At 34.1% G+C, this 21,135-nt stretch overlaps 1 protein-coding gene across 1 annotated transcript in view; it reads left to right on the top strand.

The window, feature by feature from the left end:
* CSMD3 (CUB and Sushi multiple domains 3) overlaps positions 1 to 21,135 on the top strand; it is a 439,117-nt gene that overhangs the window by 146,634 nt on the left and 271,348 nt on the right. The window contains exons 15-17 of the mRNA XM_059395523.1: positions 4,157 to 4,348; positions 12,837 to 12,975; positions 16,199 to 16,386. Of these exons, the coding sequence (XP_059251506.1) occupies positions 4,157 to 4,348; positions 12,837 to 12,975; positions 16,199 to 16,386 (519 nt within the window). The remainder of the gene's footprint in view (positions 1 to 4,156; positions 4,349 to 12,836; positions 12,976 to 16,198; positions 16,387 to 21,135) is intronic.

The following is a 21,135-nucleotide window of genomic DNA, read 5'->3' as shown; positions in this document are numbered from 1 at the left end:
ACAGAGTATACCCAGTATGGAGATCAAACTTTGAATAAATAAAGTAAATAAGACAACAGCATTCACACCAAATAATTGTTCTTGTACATATCTAACTAGTTGCTTTTAGAACTCAAGTAATTCCAAGCAAGGGGGAAAAAGAAATACACACACACACACACACACACACACACACACACACATATATATATATCATCAGTCTTTCTTTAAGCCTCATCATTCTCTATTGTGCTTTAAAATATTAACCTAATTTGTTTATTAATTGAGAAAAAAAGGAACAGTATGTGTTCACCACCTCTCTTCAAGTTAAGCTGACCCAAAGGCAAAGCCATATTTTCAGAAACTATATGTTCATTATCATATCAAAGTCATCTTATTTTAACCACTTTTCACATTGAAAGTTGATCACATTTTTTATTTATGTCAATTCTTTCCCAACAAAACCATCTTAAAAATAAATCTCATATGTAGAACATCACTTCCCACTAATATATTGTAAAACAAATACATGTATCACTTTCTTTTGGGTGAGAACCATCCCAGAGCAATTCAAGAAAACCTTAATGACTCAGTTTATTACAAAAATACTTCACAAGAAGATCTCTATCAATACTGGAAGAGTCTGTGATGCACTGGAGATGCTCTGTAAGGGACACGCAGGCATAACAGAACACATTCACTTTGATACTGGAACCAAGTCCCTGCCCCATTCCCTCAATATTCTCCAGTATGGATTTGTTATTAACAACTAAAAACAACTGTTTCAAAAAGAATTCCTATGAAGGTAAATTTAATATTTTTAGGATGGTTCAAATTTATGACAGCTCTAGCTTTTATAGTTATCAATATATATAATCCCTACCTTTCCCATAATTTCTTAGTGGGGTTTGTTATTTTATTTCATTATCTATTTTATTTTACTTTATTGAGGAGAAAAATTGCATCTCTAGAACAGTTTCAGGTACAAAAGGACAGTCTAGTATAACATTTAAGAATTTGGGTTCTAAGACAGATTTGGGTTCAGATCTTGCTTCTGTATTCTTTAGTTTTTGTAGTATTGGACAAGTTACTTAATCTCTCTAAACTTTAGTTTTCTCACCTCTACAATAGGAATAATAATGACACTTGTCTCATAAGGTTGTTAGAAATATTCAAGGAATTATATACATAAAGTCCCTGCCTGTAATCATTGCTCAGAAACATTATTTTGTCAGAAAAATGAAGCAAAACCCTTATTGTCCCTAAGGGCAAGAATGGTGTTGCTTCTCCAGCCATAAAGAAGGAAAACCACATCCCTAAAGAGGTCATTGCCCATGTGGCCAAGGAGGGGCCCAAAGCCAAGGCCCCTGCTCATCCCAGGGGTGGTGGGTCTAAGACGGTACCTGAACCCCTGGCCAGGAAGATAGAGGCCCCCAAGGGCCTACCAATCCACCTTTATAATACATATAAAGATACATAGCTTTTCCTTCATTTAAGTGATCAGTAAAATTATATTTGCTGTCCACATTTTGTAACTCTTAAAATTGTAACCCTTTAAAAATTAACTTTTTTAGTCTGCTGAAAAAGTAAACAAAATATATGTATATTACATATGCATATATGAATGGTCACTTTTTTGTTATTACTGGATTTTATTTTATTTTTAAAGATTTTATTTGAGAGATAGAGGGCATGCCGGTGCACATACATGACGTGGGAGAGGGAAAGGGAGAGGGAAAGAATCTCAAGCAGAATTGGTGCTGAGCTCAGAGTCTACAGGGTGCTTGATCTCAGGACCCTGAGATCATTACCTGAACCAAAATCAAGATTTGGATATTCAACTGAATGAGCCACTTATGTGCCTTTTTTTTTTTTTTTTAACAGATTCTTTCTCTCTCTCTCTCTCTTTTTTTTTTTTTTTCAAGTAGGCTCTATGTTGGGCATGGAGCCCAACACAGGGATTGAACTCATGACCCTGAGATCAGGACCTGAGCTGAGATCAGGAGTCACTTGATAACACTTAACAGAGTTACTACTTTTTATTCGGTGTCAGGTTTAATATCCCACCAATATCCTTTTTTTGTTCCTCAAGTTTTTTTTACTTGATATGTTCATTTTGATTCCCACACAATATTAAGAGTCAGAACATTACAATACTGTGTGTAGATTCCCTGATTTCTTTATTGCATATGTGTATTAGATGAGCTACAACAAGTTTACTAGACAGATTAATAGATTGACATATTGAAGAACCTAGCTATCCATCATCTATCTATCTAACTATGTATCACCTATCTATCTATCTATCTATCTATCTATCAATCATCATTTATCTGTTTCTACCTATGTACCCACTCAGGATGTTTATAGTAGAATTTCATTTTTGGTACCACCACTATGCAAAATAATTTGAAAGTCTGTTCAATTCTATTTGTGTCTGCTTATTTCCTCTTTGTATTCCTAGAACCTAGCACGATACTTGGGATCTATTAAGTTATAAGTGAATGAATGAGTGACTATCAGTTATGTGTCTGTAATCCAGCAGTTTGTGTCATTAGTTTAATATGCAATTTAAAAAATAATTTATACAAGTGCTGCATCCTACATTTATGATTGTAGTTTAATAATGGTTTAAGTGGAAATTTTAATAGCTTCTTTGTCTTGATACTTAATTGCCATATGCTTTAGGATAAATCTACTTTATGGCAATTCAAAATTATATTTTGTTCCATTAACCTGAATAATTGGAGTTTCTATTGTTAAATGTGTCATATACTGGATATAGAAGAACAGTAGCCTCATACAGCTCTCCTTTTCTCTAATGATTTTTAAAATTTTTTTTTAGTTTTAAACACTTTTACATGCAACTAGTTGTAAGAAATAAAAAGACCTTGTATACTCTTCACCCAGTTTCCTGCAATGACAACTTCTTGCATAAATATGACACAATCTCCCAGCCAGAAAATTGACTTTGATACAATCTGTCACTTAAATTTTATGAATTTTACATATATCTGTGTGTTTATGTTTATTTTGTTCTATGTAGACTTGTATGACTACCACCACCATGATAAAGACACAGTACAGTTCATCACAAGCATCCCTCGTGCTATCTTTGCCTTCCGTCCCCTCCCCCACAACCTCTGGTGCCCACTAATCTGTTTTTCAACTTTCTGATTTTTGTCTCTTCAAGGATGTTACATAAATAAAGTCATATAGTATGCAACCATTTGATATTGTATGTTTTCACTCTTCATAACTCCTTCCAGATCCACTTAAGTTGTCATGTGCATTGTCATTCCTTTTTATTGCTGAGTAATATTCCTTGGTATGAATACACAGTTTAACTAATCACTTGTTGAAGGATATTTGGGTTGTTCCTACTTTTTATCTTCTATGAATAAATACGTATGTGATCCTAAGTCCTTACCTCTCTGGGATAAATGTACAAGAGTGTAATTACCGAGCTGTATGGTAAACTCATTAGTCTTACAAGAAACTACCATACTTCTTTTCAGAGTGGCTGTAGAATTTTATATTTCCAACAGCAATGCCTGAGTAATTTCATTTTCTCCAGAACCTTGCCAGCATTCAGTGATCTTATTTTTTATTCTAGTTGATCTGATAGGTATATAGTAATATCTCATTGCAGTTTTAATTTGCATTTTCCTAATGGTTAATGATGTTAAACAAATCTTTTCATTACCATCCACTATCCTCTTCATTGAAATGTTTTTTGTCCATTTTTTAATTGAATGTTTTTCTTCTTCCTCCCCCTGGACCACACTTGAGTTTTAAGAGTTCTTTATATATTCTAGATACAAGTCCTTTATGGAATAGATCTGTTGCAGAGAAAACTCTCCGTGGCTTTCTTTTCATCCTCTGCACAGTCTTTTACAGAGCATCTAATAATTTTCAGGAAATCTATTATTGAGCTACTAAAATGTCATGTCTCTTCTTGAAACAAATTAGCACAGAGATTAACAACAACAACAACAACAACAAAAACAATTAAAATTAGTTTTTTGTGTAGGGATTGAAAAATTGACTCAAACATTTTATCAGTTAAATTTCTAAAAGCACATAGATATGAGGAAGGTTCTAAACTGTAAGGTCTGGAACTTTAAACTGATTTTGGTAGCATGAAAACTAAAGGTTTGTTTCTGTCTTTTGATAGGTTCTGTTGCCACTGCATGTCGTGACCCAGGGGTTCCCATGAATGGGACTCGAAATGGGGATGGACGAGAACCTGGGGACACTGTTGTTTTTCAATGTGACCCAGGCTATGAGCTTCAAGGAGAAGAAAGAATAACCTGCATTCAGGTAGAAAATCGATACTTCTGGCAGCCCAGCCCACCAGTCTGTATAGGTATGAATTAAAGAATAATTAACATTTTATGAATGTATAAAACAATGAATAAAATGGGTATTGATGTTATTAAGAACAATATTCTAGTATGGTTTTATATAGGGTCTAAGATTTCAGAAATCTATGAAACTTCAAAATAATGCACAGAATTTTAAATGATCATAATTTTTCCTAAGGAAAGAGTCCAAAATTGCATTAGATTCTGAATGGTTTGAAGACCCTAACCAAAAAAAAAAAAAAAAAAAAAAAAAAAAAAAAAAACATTATAGTTCTTGAAAAATCTAAATTCTCCCTTACCTACTATATAAATGTAGTTACCCACTGCTTTTAAAATTTAAAGAATAGGTTCAGATTCTGAATTTAAAGTGGGCCAGTTCAGCACCTGGGTGGCTCAGTGGGTTAAGCATTTGCCTTCTGCTCAGGTTATGATCTCAGGGTCCTAGAATTGAGCCCCGCATTGGGCTCTCTGCTCAGTGGAGAGACTGCCTATCCTTCTCTCTCTCTCTCTGCCTGCTTCTCTGCCTATTTGTGACCTTGCTCTCTCTGTCAAATAAATAAACAAACAAATAAATAAATAAATAAATGGGCCAATTCATCTTGTGTCTCTAATAGCTATTTATTTATTTTTTTTTTTACGATTTTATTTACTTATTTGACAGACAGAGATCACAAGTAGGCAGAGAAGCAGGCAGAGAGAGAGGAAGGGAAGCAGGCTCCTGGCTGAGCAGAGAGCTCGATGTGGGGCTCCATCCCAGGACCATGGGATCATGACCTGAGCCAAAGGCAGAGGCTTTAACACACTGAGCCACCCAGATGCCCCTCTGATAGCTATTTCTTATAAGAAAGAAAATTTTATTGAAACTTAAATTTGAGTTTAGTTTCAAAGCTTTGGCTCTACAGTCAATTCATGAATACTAAAATATGGTTTTATGTTGATAATCTAAGGATTTACAGCAGCTTGGTTCATACTTCTATGTGCCTTTTGCCTCCATGGTCTGTTTTTGATTCTCCAAGTTGGACTCTAGAAAATTAAGATACCTATTATATCTCTATTGGCATGAGAAAAGTTAGCACAAAACCTGCTGTATAATCTTTTTAAAAATCTTATTACTAAGTTTTTAAAATTAAAATTGTCTTATCTGAAACAATTTACCTCAAGTGCTTTAGAACTGTCATCATGAATTTATATTAGATTTTGACCAAAGTATGTTCTCTCTATTCAAAATCTTATTTCTTTATATATTCTCCTTACTGTACTGTAAGCAACTTGAGAGAAGATTCCAAATTCATTCATTCCTTGTTCATGATTGTATTTCTTATAGTATTCAGCATATGCAACGCTAGCACATTTAGGAAACAAAACCTTATATTTATTCACTTATATCATAAATTATTCACTTAAATCATAAATGCATTTTCAGTAATCATTTCATAGTGGTTTCTGAGTCACGTGGTTATAGGAAAAGTGTTTAGTACCTCAGTAAGAAGGGAACAAACTCAAGCACTCAATTTAGATTTGTTTTACCCCCATCTTGTAACTTCATACAACTTGCAATAGTCACAAGCTCAAATTAATTAGTCATTCAGTGTGTCCTAGGCGTTGTTCTAAATATGGAGGTCTTAGCAGTAAAACACAACAGAGAAGTTCCCTGTTCTTGTGAACCTACCAATTAGTGAAGTGAAAGCTTAAAAAAAAAAAATATATATATGTATATATATATATATATTATATCTCTATTGGCATGAGAAAAGTTATATAAAAGTTATATATATATATATATATATATATTCACATCATATTTTCTACCTTTTACATGTTGGCATTTTAAAAACACTTAATGCATAAAGCAAGCCACATCTAAAGGCTCAAACCAGCCAGGGAGTAATGAAGGTTTTAGACATCTGTAGAAAATGAAACAGGTAACAAGAAAAAAGCTTATTAAAGAAACTTAAAAAAAAAAGGCACAAAATAAGTGCATAGCTTGAACCAGTTCAAATTTAGCCATATTCCCATTTTCTCTTCATTATTTCCATTTCACACGTACGTTGCTCTTCATGTACCACTGCAAGATTCTAGATCATCAATCATTGATTAATTTACATTTACTATAAGTACACTTACAAAAACAAGGACTAAAATACAGGTAAGAAACACATTTTCAAAGAAAGAGAATGAACTTTCCATTTGTTTGTTTTCTATTCATTTAACCTAGAAAACATCCAATTAAATTAAAATACCGCATTCCAAACAATTGGAATTTGACTCTCTTATAAAGAGAATCTTCATGTAAAGAAGAAATGATAGAATACTACAGACTTACTGTAGGAGTTTTTGATTTAGTGTAACTCTTCAAACTAGTTATAGGGTGTTGTTTATTAGAATTACCAGAAGGCTATATAATGTCAAGTGTTACTATGTTTAGAATCCTAAAATATCCAACAGCTTTGTACTAAATTCTAGGAAACACGAAAATACAAAACATAAAGGATGAAAGAGTTTTGTGATGGGCTATTATGAAATTCCATTTGTAGACAAGACTTTAGCTTGCAAGTACTAATTCTAGGGGAACAAATAGTGAAACACTAAATCTTTCTTAAATTGTGCAGGTTGTGAAAAGTTTTTTATGAATTACAGTGCTGTGTAATATTTTTTGGTAGGAAAAGATAGCTTGAGGAGAAGATACGCATTAGAGCTTCTCTGAAGAAGAAAATAACCTAAAAAAAAAAAGTCTGAAAAATTGCTAAGACTGCACAAATCTTGACCTCTGAAACTGATAAGAAAGAACTCCATGATTGGAAATACTATGCCAAAGATTAAACCCTGAACTTTTTAGAAACTCCATAAGTCTATGTCTCAGACCCTGAAGTATAAAGCATTTTGGTTGCATATAGAAGTAGTTAGCCTTTAAGCAAGTACCAAATAGAAGGACAGCATCTTTAAGAGAGTTAATGGAATTCATTCCAACAAAATTGACAGTGTGAAGATTACTTTGACATTTCAAGAGGAAAAGTAGTAGCACTAGATATAAAGGTAAATAATAAAGACATTAGTGTGGGTGGGCTGCAAAGTCGGTATACACAAACAAACCTAAATGGGGTTAAAAATTAAGATTGAGAAATTGTTATCAACAGTTGTCTGTGCAACTATCTCGTGAGAAACAACACCCAGAACAAACCATTTATGTCAGAATTCCATGGAACCTAACTAAAAATTTAATTCATAAATCCATTCAACTTAAGGAGAATCTTATTCTGGGTGCTTGATGATTAGATGCATAAAAATAGAAATATATTTTCCAAGTATTATTTAAAGTTTAGTATTTTTAAGGCAAAGAAAAATTTTATTTACTCAATGTTTGGAACACACAAATGTCAGATAATACCTCAGCTTGTTTCAGTGGCTTTTGTAGATTTCCAAAATCAACTATAACAATGAACTATACTGGGAAAACTTTGGTAAATAACTTAAATAATGGAATCAAAAGAATTTTTAGATGATCTTACATCTGAATTATAGTATGATCATGGAAAATATCCAGAAGATACTTAAAATATATGTAATATATTTTCCTATATCTTTTAAAAAATTTCCCTATATCTTTTGTGATAAAGGATATAAACATATAAACATATATATGGACATGTGTGTGTGTATACATCTGACAATAAAAAAGTCTAGGGTGCCTGGGTGGCTCAGTGGGTTGAACGTCTGCCTATGTCTGATGTCATGATTTCAGGGTCCTAGGATCAATCACATGTTGGGCTCCCTGCTCAGCTGGGGAGTCTGTTTCTCCCCTAGCCCCTGCTCATGCACTCTCTCTCACTCACTCTCTCTCTTTCAAATAAATAAAATAAAATCTTAAAAAAAAAAAAAAAAGGCCAATGTTCCCTGTGAAAGATAAGGAGAATTGAAACAAATTTGCTCTCCTGGGCTCCCAAATTACACATAATGCCACTACTGTAGTTTGAGGGGGCAAAAAAAAAAAAAAACACACACACAACATTTTGCTGTCATTCTGTCTTTTATACATATATACATATATATGTACATTTTCCATTATTACACATATTTTTGTAATTTTTTTGTAAATTCACATGTAAGTTTATAAATTCTAAAGGCAAAATATGCTATTATTTTTATCAAAATACAAGGTACAAATTAGATTGTTCACTCATCCCATTTATTTTTACTATTTTCTTAATACAAGGAGCCACTAGCAATTTCACAGACTTCTATGGAATGTGTAGTATGTGCTGAATCCCAGGTTTAAAACATCATACAAGACACAGTCTTGGGGCGCCTGGGTGGCTCAGGGGTTAAAGCCTCTGCCTTCGGCTCAGGTCATGATCTCAGGGTCCTGGGATCCAGCCCCCGCATTGGGCTCTCTGCTCAGCGGGGAGCCTGCTTCCTCCTCTCTCTCTCTGCCTGCCTCTCTGCCTACTTGTGATCTCTGTCTGTCAAATAAATAAATAAAATCTTTAAAAAAAAAAAACACACACACCCTCTTTAGCTTACAGATTAATGATGAATGCAGACACCTGAATGTAATATTTAAGTACGTATGGTGAGGAAATTGATGGAGATAGAGGTTGTTGTGCATATGAGAGAAAGTTGAAGAGAGCTGATTTAGAGGCCAGGTTGGGAACTTCCAGGAAAACTTTGTGGAGGCAGTAGCAAATCCTGAAACATTATAGAGTTCTATTCATGCAGAGGAGAAAAAACATTTCAGCAGAAATGGATAGCATTGGGTCGCCTGGGTGGCTCAGTGGGTTAAAGCCTCTGCCTTCGGCTCAGGTCATGATCCCGAGGTCCTGGGATCGAGCCCCGCATCGGGCTCTCTGCTCAGCAGGGAACCTGCTTCCTCCTCTCTCTCTGCCTGCCTCTCTGCCTCCTTGTGATTTCTGTCTGTCAAATAAATAAATAAATCTTTAAAAAAAAAAAAAGAAAGAAAAAGAAATGGATAGCATGGGCAACCACATAGATGTGCCAGGAACTAGAAGGAGTTTGATAGTATCTGAGCATAAATTATGTGTCTAGAGTGGTGGTTGATACAATTGAGAAGGTTGCAAGGATCAGGTCATAAAAACTGATTTGGAGTTGGGGCATTATCATGCAGGCGATGTGAAACAACTGCAGAATTATATGCATAAGCATAGTATGATTAGGCGTTTTATTGGGAGAAAGATGAATTAAAGGAAACCAGAGGCATGGGAAACAAGAAGCCACTGCAATAATTCAGGAGGTAGGTAAGAATTAGATCTAGAAATATGGTAGCAGGGAAGGAAAGAGGAATAGGTTGAAAAATATCTATGAGGATCTGTAACTTAAGAGTCTTGATTGTACCTCTTGATAGACTGGTGCATGGATGAAGCAAAGAAAAGAGAAGAATCTTAAGCCTCTAGCTTGGGAATATAGATGGATGACAGAACTAATCAAGCAGCTTAGAAATGCAAAAGAAGAAACAAATTTGAGTTGAGGTTTGGATATGTCAGATGCTCTGTGTTTGATGTGCCTGTATGTTATCAGGTAGAGATAGCTAGTGAGCCTTTGGGTATATGGCTTAGAATTTGAAAATTGAATATGTTCAATATGGAAAAACGTAAAGGACAGAAATCAGAGATGACTAGGAAAAGAACTCAGGAGAATACTATAATTTTAAGATGAAGTAGAAGAAGACACATATTGCAATAAAACTGAGGTCTGTACAAAGACAATAGAAGAAAATTAGAAGTGGAGTTCCAACAAGGAGAGTGAATTTAAGGTGAAAGTCAACCCTGAAGAAAGGCTGCAGATATGACGAGAAATATAAAATGAATCAATACAAAAGGCATTCCAAGCTAGGCTAGGAAGTGATTGTGTTGGAGGCAAGGATGCTGAGGGAGATAGCAATGTTTGGAGAGGGAACAAGAGGTGCGAAGAACCTAATAAAGCATCTAGAGTCCATAAGGAACAAAAGGGCTATTGTGTCTCTGTAAATACAATTTAAAAGAAAAACAATTTTAAACCCAAAGATAAGTTTTCTCAGGATGAAGACTTAGCTGCTTTTCTTGGAGATTTTTTTTTTTTTTTCCTGGTGATGAACTGCTTTGTTAATCATGTTAGTCTACCTATAAGTAAATACAGCACCCAGGTGAAGAAAGAGCCAATGAGATTAGACCTCCTTTTTAAAAGACGTCATTGTAAAATAAAACAAAAACAAAAACAAAAAAACCCAACAAATCATAAATAAGGAAAGACTTCTATTTATAAAGAACTATTGCAGTTTGGGTATTGTCAGGGGAACCATTGTGATAGGGAGAACAGGGTGACCCTAAGATCTACAAGCATCTCCTCAGGAGGTATTGTGTGATGGCTCAAGAATGAGGGTGGATCAGAGTTCAGGGGCTCTGAGGAAGGATGGAAGCCTAACCAAAGTTTGGTTATGACCATGTTATTCTGATTAATGAGTATGAATTCAGCTAATCATTTGAGTTAAAGAACGGGAATATATAGGGTCTTATCACAGGAAAATAAGGGAGTTTCTTTAAAGGATCCTACGTAAGACATGCTAAGTGAGTTTTATCTTAGTCATACAGGGAAGTGTGGTTCCTCACAGTAAGGCCATTTAACCAAACACAAAAGGGTGAAGGCATTTCTTCATCATTGGGTAAACCTCAACATTTTCAGTTGAAAAAAAAAAAAAGTGAAAATAAACTGGTCATAAGGAACTCTGTTTTATTTTTTGGATGAAAGATTTCTGAACATGTCTGTGGACAAAGGGGATTAATCCAGAGAGTCTGAAGGTGATAAATGAACCAAGATTCCAGAGAAGGAAGAGCGATTATGTGACCTGGTTGAGGGTATTATCCTGATTAATAGGAGGGAATCTATACTCTCTGATTATAGAGAAAAATATTCAGGAGACACAAATTTGAAGAGGGAAAACTATAGAAAGCTGGCATATTTATGTCTAATCATTTGATAAAATCTACAAAGATGTGCAGATGATAGGTAAGCACTGGTGAATAAATTAAGTCTGAGCAAATAAATATCCTCAGTAGAGTAGGAGCTAAAGGCATCTACTGTCACTGAGATGCTGAGGTAAGGGTAGTGGAGGGGCATGCACTAGTGGAGGAGAAATGCACTAGCAAACATCCATAATTTACATGGCAGATATTACCAAATTATAGTGATGATTTTGCATATCTATACTCAGGCAAAGAACAGAGATCTGCAATGTTGCTAGAACCAAAACTTTCCTTCTTCCAAAACTGGCTCGATGCTGTCAAAAGGAACTAAAAAGTCTGATAACTGAATGATAAAATTTATATGAGAAAACTATAATTTTAAAACTCAAATAAGAGAAGAATGTTGGTGTGCTGATTATATGTCTGAGATATCATGAGAACATGGTCTGAATCTTTCTCTCCTGTGTGTGTGTGTGTGTGTGTGTGTATTTATATCTCCACTGTCCCACTCTACCACTGGAGTTGTTCCTATCTTCATGGCTCTATTTTTTCTGAAGCTGCCAATTCTATATGATATATTATTTTCGATCATAAACTGTTAAACACAGACTTCAACAATAATCCCTTAAAGAATGTGTTCTTTGAATTTCCCTGACACATTTTAGAACCTCTTCAGTGAAGTGTTACAGAAACCTTTGTTTGGGGCTGTAATAACTGTAGTATCTGTCTATTTTCATCAACAAGTCAGACAACTAGAATTTAGGGAGATGAAAACATGCAGTATAAGAGTGTTTTGTTGTACAGTGCTGCATGTTCACAGATAATTATCTATTCTCACTCATTCACTATTGTCAAAAAATATTCCTCCATAATTACATTTTAAGAAGGTACCAGGGAAGACGTGAAAATGAGCCAAGTATCTCATGTCCCATTATTCTACTTCTTATTAGAGATTTTGTTTTGCTTTGTTTTGTTTCTAACTTTTCCTCGCAAGCCTCATATTTGTTCTCAGCAACCATGGAAAAACCATCTGTACCCTTCTTCTCAATGCTTACCTTTTTTTTTTTTTTAAGATTTTATTCACTTACTTGAGAGAGAGGGAGAGAGAAAGAGAGCATGAGAGAAGGTCAAAGGTCAAAGGGAAAGTAGACTCTCCTCTTAGCAGGGAGCCTGATACGGGACTTGATTCCCAGACTCCAGGATCAACTGGAGTCGAACCAACTGAGCCACCCAGGCACCCAATGCTTATCTTTTACATGAAACAAAGTAGTATTAGAAAGGGAGAAAAGTATATGTGTAATTTCTTCTTGTCTTTTGAAGCCAGTGAAGAAGATAAATTCAATGTAACTATGTACATATGTCTTTAATAACTTCATGGTCTTTCTTGAAAGACAATACAGTATTCTCAACCATCCAATACTAGAAAAACTCAGATGTGTATGAAATCTTCTGAATTTTTTAGAGATGTGTTTACACAAATATTGATAGCTAATAAATTTTGTTCATCACTTAAGGGTTTGTTTGTTTGTTTAAATTAAAGCACCCTGTGGAGGCAATTTAACAGGATCTTCGGGCTTTATTCTTTCACCAAACTTCCCTCATCCATATCCTCATAGCAGGGACTGTGACTGGACCATCACCGTCAACACAGACTATGTTATCTCCTTGGCATTTATCAGGTGAGTTCTTGTACATTTCCACATTTTAAAAAAATCTTTTCTTGTCATTTTACCTTAGCATTTACACTAGGCAAAGTTTTTTTCTTTTTTCTGTATATGATATTTTAATTAATTTTCATTAATTCCAGTACTAATGCTTTGCAATCAGCAGTTTGTAGCCTTCTGTAATAGTACAGAGGCCAGTGTAGTTTTGAAGGCTAGTGGGTGAGCCTCTTCACCAGATTTCAGTGTAGAGGAAGCATGCTAAAGGTCAAGTGGTTTATTGTCTTTCACGAAATGTGATCTCTTTATAACCTTTCCTCTCTCCTGTATTTATCATTGCAGCTTCAAAAAATTCAGTTTTTCCCAAACTTCAAGATGGAAAGGTCAATATTTCCAGGATATTTTTCTCCTATTTGTGTGCCACCCAAAATCTTTTTGTAGCAATCTCAATACCCCTATGTGCAACATTACCTTTCAGCTTGTGAAAACATTTATTCTACCTGTTATTTTTATGGTGATCTCATTAAGTCAAGCTAACGGAGAAGAGATGCATCATTCCCATATGATTTCTCAGCATAAGCTGTCTCATGATAGAGCTTTACATGGGAGTGTTCCAGAATTTACATTTGTCAGTTAGTAAGGTCAGTAGCTGGGTAAGTTTAGTAATGAAATAGCAGAGGATTCAGCTTCCTGTGTGGGAAAGAAGGTGGCTGACTTTGAGCTCAAACTCTGCCACCACATTCTGTGTTACCTTGAGATAGGTTATTTTTTGGAATAAACCTGTTTCTTCACATGGAACTTACACCTATTGTCACAAAACCTGGTCTAACATTTTCCCTTAATATTTCAAGGGGAGGGGCTAGGAATCAGCAATTCAAAGAGTTCTTTAAGTAGAAAAGTTCCTAACCTTCAGTGTCCAAGATTGATCTGCTTGGCTCTAATAACACAATCCCTCCTGCTGGTGTGTTAAAGCTGCTTGGTATTTATGCAAAATATTAAGGTTCAATATGTACTCTTTTCCCTAATATATTGAAACCAGGTTTAAAAACAGTTTAAACTCATAAAAATTTATAAAAGTGCACATATGCAGACTTTTTATTTCTATAATTTGTAGTAATACATTGAGAATTGGTAGTAACAAAGTAACAGTAATGACAATGTTAGTTATATGCCAGGACCCAGCTATAAGACAACTTGCTGAGGTTATTATACTCATTTTTACAGTTGAAGAAATGGCAGTACAGACATTAGAAATGTCAATTTGAATGATATAGGCCTTAGTGGGCTTGCGGAATTATAGTAGTTAATAAATGAGTGGTGGAAGGCTGTATTAGATGAAACATGTGACCTAAATTTGATTTCCAGCTGTGTCATGTATTATGTGACCCTTGGGAGATCACTGACATTCAGGGCCTTCGTGTACTCATTGGGAAAATGGAAATTATAATCCCTTCCTTATACTACAGGATTATTGAGAAGACCAAGTTAATATTTATGAAATTGCCTTATAAAATAGAATGTACTCTACCTTTTTTTTTTTTTTTCAGGAGAAATAGTCATTAGAGCTAAGATTTTGTTTTATTCTCATTTTTAAAGAAGTTACAAAGTAGTATTTTGAAGTACTTATTTAGGCCCAAACTAGAAATTAAAAACAAATGGGCTTCATTCCATTGTTAAATAGGCTTTTGGGTTTCTGAGGATAATACATACAGCTATATCATTTATAAAGCCCTTGCGTCTAGTGATTCTGCCAACAATGACCTAGGTAAGGTAGTTGTAATGCTCATTAAATCTTAATGTTGAAAGAAAAGTAGTTCGGAAATATTGTGTTTTGACCCAGAAGAAGGGTAATAAGTAACAAAATAAGGCCTTATCTTTTGATTTTTCCTAAATTACACGAAAATTACCAAAATTTAGGCCTTACATTCCACCAAAAGATTTCAAGAGGAATTAACTGATTTAGCTTTAATGAAGATAGATATTGAATAAATTAAACAATAGAACAGTGTGGTGGTCCCCTAAATTTCTCATGTTATGAGGCACCTTATTTATTAAAAGTTTGGAAACCATGTATCATACCAGTCTTTCTTCACTGTTTATGCACAAGTAAACTACCTGGATTCCTGTCCTTTATACATACATAAGTAAAGACTTAGAAGTGTGGAAATTTAACCTCTATAAACTCAGTAGATTTGCAAAGAATATTTCTTACCTAACAAGTTTCTTATTTATATGCAAAGATGATGAAATTTGACAAGATAATTTTTTCACTGATCCATATTTAACAATTACAAGCTTTACTATTTTTATTTAATATCATGAACTTTTTGACTTTCCTTAATGACCCAACTGAGTTCATTCTTCTCTTTGCTACAGTATGAGCTAGGTAATAGACAAATGATTACATGTCTTATGCTTCTAAATATTTGTGTTCTGTAATCATTAGGGGACAAGTCTCATACTTTTGAAGGTTGTTAAGGCAAACCTGGAATATCAAAATATTGATTTGAATAATTTACATCCTGAAATGTCCTTATTTACACATTATTCAATTTTGACAAACAGGGTGTTGGTATGATTTCTCCTACATCAAGTTCTAAAAGAAGAAATTATATTTACTTTTGGGAAAAAAAGAACACCTAATACAATGTGCAGGAACTCATTTGAGTAATTTAAATGTGAATTTTGCATTTCAAACTTTTGCTTGAATTGGTTATGTAGAGTTGAATTTTAAACAGCAAATATGCTTGTAAATTTTGAAGTTCAAGTCAAATAACATCATTGACAAAAGAAAAAAGAGGTTGTGTTTTCATACTGCAAGACATCTGGATGAAAAATTTTTAAAATAGATGTCCTCCAGATTTTACGTATATAAAGTACCTTATATGAGGATATGTAGCTACCAAGGGCAGAAGCAAGGCTTCAACGTATCTCTCTGACTCCAAACTCTGTACCCTTTCATTAGAAATTGCCTTACTATCATTGTATTCCCTGTAGACATAGTGATAACTTAGAAAATTTGGAAATATCAAGATGTCTTTTCTCTTTTCTATTGCTTTAATATTCATATTCAATGTGTTGTTGCCAGGTAAATTTTCAACTTAGTTTACATTGCCAAAGTCTGTTATTTTTAAAGATATTGACTGAATAATATATGTGAGTATTGACTACTATACTTAACACCTTAGTAGTAATCATTCCAATTCTTTTTCTCTCCTTCTCCCTCTCTCTCTTTTTTCAGTTTTAGCATAGAACCTAACTATGACTTTCTCTATATATATGATGGACCAGACAGTAATAGCCCACTGATTGGAAGTTTTCAAGACAGCAAGTTACCAGAGAGAATAGAGAGCAGCTCCAATACTATGCATTTGGCTTTTCGGAGTGATGGATCTGTTAGTTACACTGGATTTCATTTAGAATATAAAGGTAAATGTGAACATTTGATTCCAGCAACATGATTTGGATTGTATTTTATACAGGAGAATAATTCTGCATTGGCCATTGTCAGTTGTCTGTGTATTTCTTAATGCAGACTACCTAGAGTTCATCTTATAAAAGGGCTCTCACTATAGACTTTTCCTATCAGTGAGAAGGAAATTAGCTTTTCCCAGATTACTACCAAAGGAAATATATCAGACAAACAAATTAGCAATTAGTACACTGTGGTAGTTGGCTAAAACCATAAAATATTAAAAAAAATTTTTTTCAAGCTGAAGATTCATCTTTGTTTGGAGACTACTCTCAGTGATAAGGAGAATGAAGTATACTGATAATTACATTTCAGAAAATGTCCAAAAATATTTGAATGTGTCAGTATTCAGAACAGGGAGAATAAAAAATACTGATAATAATAATATTTTAGAATATTTCTGCAAGCATTTAAATGAATTACAATGCTTTGGATGTTTATAAATACATTTTTCTTAACATTTTTGATTCTATTTATACATTTTTATTTTATTTATATATTTTATATATTTTTTTATTCTATGACTATGAGGAAAAAATAGATCTTAGTTGTTTAAATCTAAAATTTATTTTTTCAATAACTGAGTTCCAAAAGGATATACTGATAATTTATCTCAAGTTATCAATTGAGTACTAAAAATACAATTTTAGATTGATTACCACTTGGCTTTTTATCATTATGAAATATTTTCAATAACTGAAGTTTATACAGAATAACAAGACAAACTCCCTAATATCTACATCCAACTTGACTAACCTTAAAATTGTGTCATATTTGCTTCAGATCTCTTTATTCCTATCTTAAGAGATATAATATTAAATATACAATTGAAACTCCTTTTGTATTTGCCATGGAACAGGGGGTATGTCTCTTCAGGTCTATCAAAAGAAGTAAGGATTAATTCCACAACTTGACATGGCATGGTTTAAGGAAGGTTTTCGTAGGGAAAGGGAAAACTCACAAATTAGCAATATATAGAGGCTTGGGATTCTCCAATAGTGCCAACAAAATTTGGGAATGCGTGCCAAGGCCATGCTATCTAGTGGATATAGACATGATGTGGATTTTATTACAATGGAAAGGCTGAGCCCTCTATGAGTCTCTCGTCTTACAGAGGAAAGTAAGAAAATGGCCTTGTCAGTGAAAGATTTTATAAGCTGCTTGATACCAGACAGTGAGGATTTGGGTTGCCAGCTATTTATTGGGGCTCTCTGCAAATACTCCAAGCCAGAGGACTCTGGAGAATTTTAGGCCTTCTAACTATGGGTTAGGAAGTATTGGTCTTATGGAAGGTTGAACTTAGACACCATACCGAATTCTCCATGTGGAAGATTACATGGAGAGTAATACACCAGGCAGACAGGACCCAGTGAACTGGCTATCTAGGCAGACCATTATGAGTATTCTACTATAACTTTGTTTTACCACTATAACTTTAAGGTAGCTATGAGGAAGGTAGAGTACCCCCTTCTTATCCTTCTTCAAAATTGTCTTGATGTCTCTTAACCTTTTTAACTTCTATTTTGATTTTAGAATTATGTTCTCTCTGCTTGTTGAATTTGATGGGGACTGCATTGTATTTATAAATTATTTAGAAGGATGTATGATATTTAATCTTTTCATCTATTATAAAGACATATCTCTCAGTTTACTCATACCTTCCTCATTGTTCTTCAGTAATAGTTTATAATTTTCTTTATAAATCTTTCACATCTCAATCTTAAATGTCTTGTAGTTTCCATTATAACTAATCATATCTTTATTAGATTTTTACTGGTTGTTGCTAATACCTGGATTTTTGTAATTACTTAGTCTCTAGGAAACTGGCTTAACTTTCATTAGTTATCATAATTTTTCTATGGACTTTTTTGGATTTTCTATGCCAGCAATGTCAGTTCTGCTTTGTTTCACTTTGTTTCATTTTTCTAATCTATATGCTCCCCAACCCCTCACTCCCTTGGCTTAATGATCAGGATGAGAAATTCAGTACCACATCAAATTAAAACAGTGATGGTCATTGTTCTGTCATTACTGATTTTTTTTTTTTTTGGTCATTACTGATTTTAAAGAGAATGCATCTAATGTTTTATCTCTGAGTATAATATTTACTCTTGGTTGGCTAATGTTAATAAGGCTAACATTTTTTTGACTCATTGTTTTTGGGGACATTTCAAGGTTATTTACATATAAAAATCATTTACCTCTATGAGTGTAGAAGTTTTCGCACAACAGTGTTAAGTAATTGGCTCAATCATGTGGCAGAGCTAAGATTTGATTCAGAGTGGACTCCAGAATCGAGATTCTTATCCAAAATGTTACACTATCTAGGTATATATTTTGTCAATTTTAAGAAGTTCCCTTCCATTCCTGATTTACTAAAAATTGCTTAATCATAATGGGATTTAATTTTATCAACTTCAGGATGCCTGGGTGGCTTAGTTGGTTAAGCCTCTGCCTTCGGCTCGGGTCATGATCCCGGGGTCCTGAAATCCAGTCCCATATTGAGCTCATTGCTCAGCAAGGAGCCTGCCTTTCTCTCTGCTTGCTTCTCCCCCTGTTTGTGGTCTCTCTCTCTCTCTGACAAATAAATAAAATCTTAAAAAGAAATTGTGAACTGCTTTTTCATCAGCTATTGAAAATATTATAAGGTTTTCCTTTGTGAAACTCTTAATTTGGTGGATTTTATTATACTTTTTCTAAAATTAGAACATCTTCACATTCATAGGATTAAAGTGATTTCTTTTTTCTGTTTGTTTTTATTATACTTTGCTGATTTCAGTACACTAAAATATTGAATTTTTGTAATTATGGTATATATTGCTATGGGCTTATTACCAAGGATTAAAAATTCATTATCTTGGATCTCTTACCATGAGGTTAGTCTATAATTTTCCTTCCTTATAATTATCTTTTTCTGGTTTTGATCAAGATTATGCAAACCCCTAACTTTGGGAGCATTCTTATTTTTCTAGAAATAGTTTGTATAAGATAGGAATCATCTGTTTCTTAAACATTTGCTATAAATTCCCTGTAAAAAGAGGGACTTGGTGATTTGATGCAGTAGAATCTTAGTGGTTATATATCCATCCAGGTTTTCTACTTTATCCTAGTTCTTTTTTTAAGATTTTATTTATTAATTTGACAGGGAGAGATCACAAGTAGGCAGAGAGGCAGGCAGAGAGAGAGGGGGAAGCAGGCTCCCCGCTGAGAGAGAGCCTGATGTGGGGCTTGATCCCAGGACCCTGAGATCATGATCCAAGCCGAAGGCAGAGGCTTAACCCGCTGAGCCATCCAGGCATCCCTATCCTGGATTTTTGAAAGTCTGTTGTCTATTATTTTCATCCCTCCAAGCTTTCAACTGTAGTGGGATAAACATATTTGCAGTATTTTCTTACTTTATTTAGTGTTTTATGTTTTTATTAACATTGCTTAGTATGTGTGCTAATATTGCTTTTATTCATAGTATTTATTCCCTTCTATTCTCTCTGATGCTTTACGTTTTTTCTAGTTTATTGAAATCAATACTTAACTTATTAATATTCAGATTGTTGTCTTCTAATATGCACTTCTGTGGCTATAATTTTTTTAAGTATTACTTTACCTGATTTGCAAAAGTTTAAAAGTGTAGAGCTTCATTAGTAATCATTCTAAACTTGTCCTAATACACTGCATTATAATTTTTTTTCTGCTTACCAGCTACTTAGAAATAGTGTCAGTTATTATCTACCTATACTTAATGATACATTTTCAATTTACTTACACTGTCATAAAAGGTGTATGATTCCAATTTCTGGGCATGACTGCTGGATGGCCTGTGGTATGGGCAATTATTATGCCTGTCCCTGTGTGCCAGGCAAGAAGAGCACCATTTAATTGATGGGTGAAGGTTTTTATATATATCCATTAAGTTAAGCTCTTTAATTGTATTTCTCAAATATTTATATCCTCACTGTTTTTTAAAAAATTACCTTGGTTGAGCAATCTTGGACATATTATTGTAATTCTTTTTTTTTTCCTTTAAACTTTGACCATTTTTGTTTTACATATTATGGAAACTTATTTTGGGGTACATAGGAATTATACTTTTCTTTTCTTTACTGGTACATTTAATTTACTCCATTTATATTTATTTGACTTTTAGATCTTATTTTGTGCTTTCTACTCCTTTTTTCTTTTCTTTTTTTTAAAAGATTTATTTATTTATTTATTTGACAGAGAGAAATCACAAGTAGATGGAGAGGCAGGCAGAGAGAGAGAAAGGGAAGCAGGCTCCCCGCTGAGCCGAGAGCCCCATGTGGGACTCGATCCCAGAACCCCCGAGATCATGACCTGAGCCGAAGGCAGCGGCCCAACCCACTGAGCAACCCAGGCACCCTATACTCCTTTTTTCTGTAATTTCATTTTTCTTCTCTCAAAGAGCCATATAATCACCAGATACTTTCTTGTTTTTTTGCATGCTTTTTTACCATATGCACCCCGATTTACTCCACTAACTCCCCACACATACACTGAAATACGGGTTCTTAAGAGCAAGAACTCTGTTATTCACTGCTGTACAATTAGTGTCTTACAATAATGCCTACACATGACTGTGTGCTAATTATTTGATTGGTTTTGAGCAGCTACAAGAGGTATTTTCTCTTTTAAATCAAGTCACAATTAGAGACATAAACTAATAACGTTGGAATGTAAGAAATCTTGGAGAT

This window comes from Mustela nigripes, chromosome 3 (genome assembly GCF_022355385.1).
Source record: "Mustela nigripes isolate SB6536 chromosome 3, MUSNIG.SB6536, whole genome shotgun sequence".
Taxonomy (NCBI): Eukaryota; Metazoa; Chordata; class Mammalia; order Carnivora; family Mustelidae; genus Mustela; species Mustela nigripes.
This window is presented reverse-complemented; position numbering and strand designations above follow the sequence as displayed.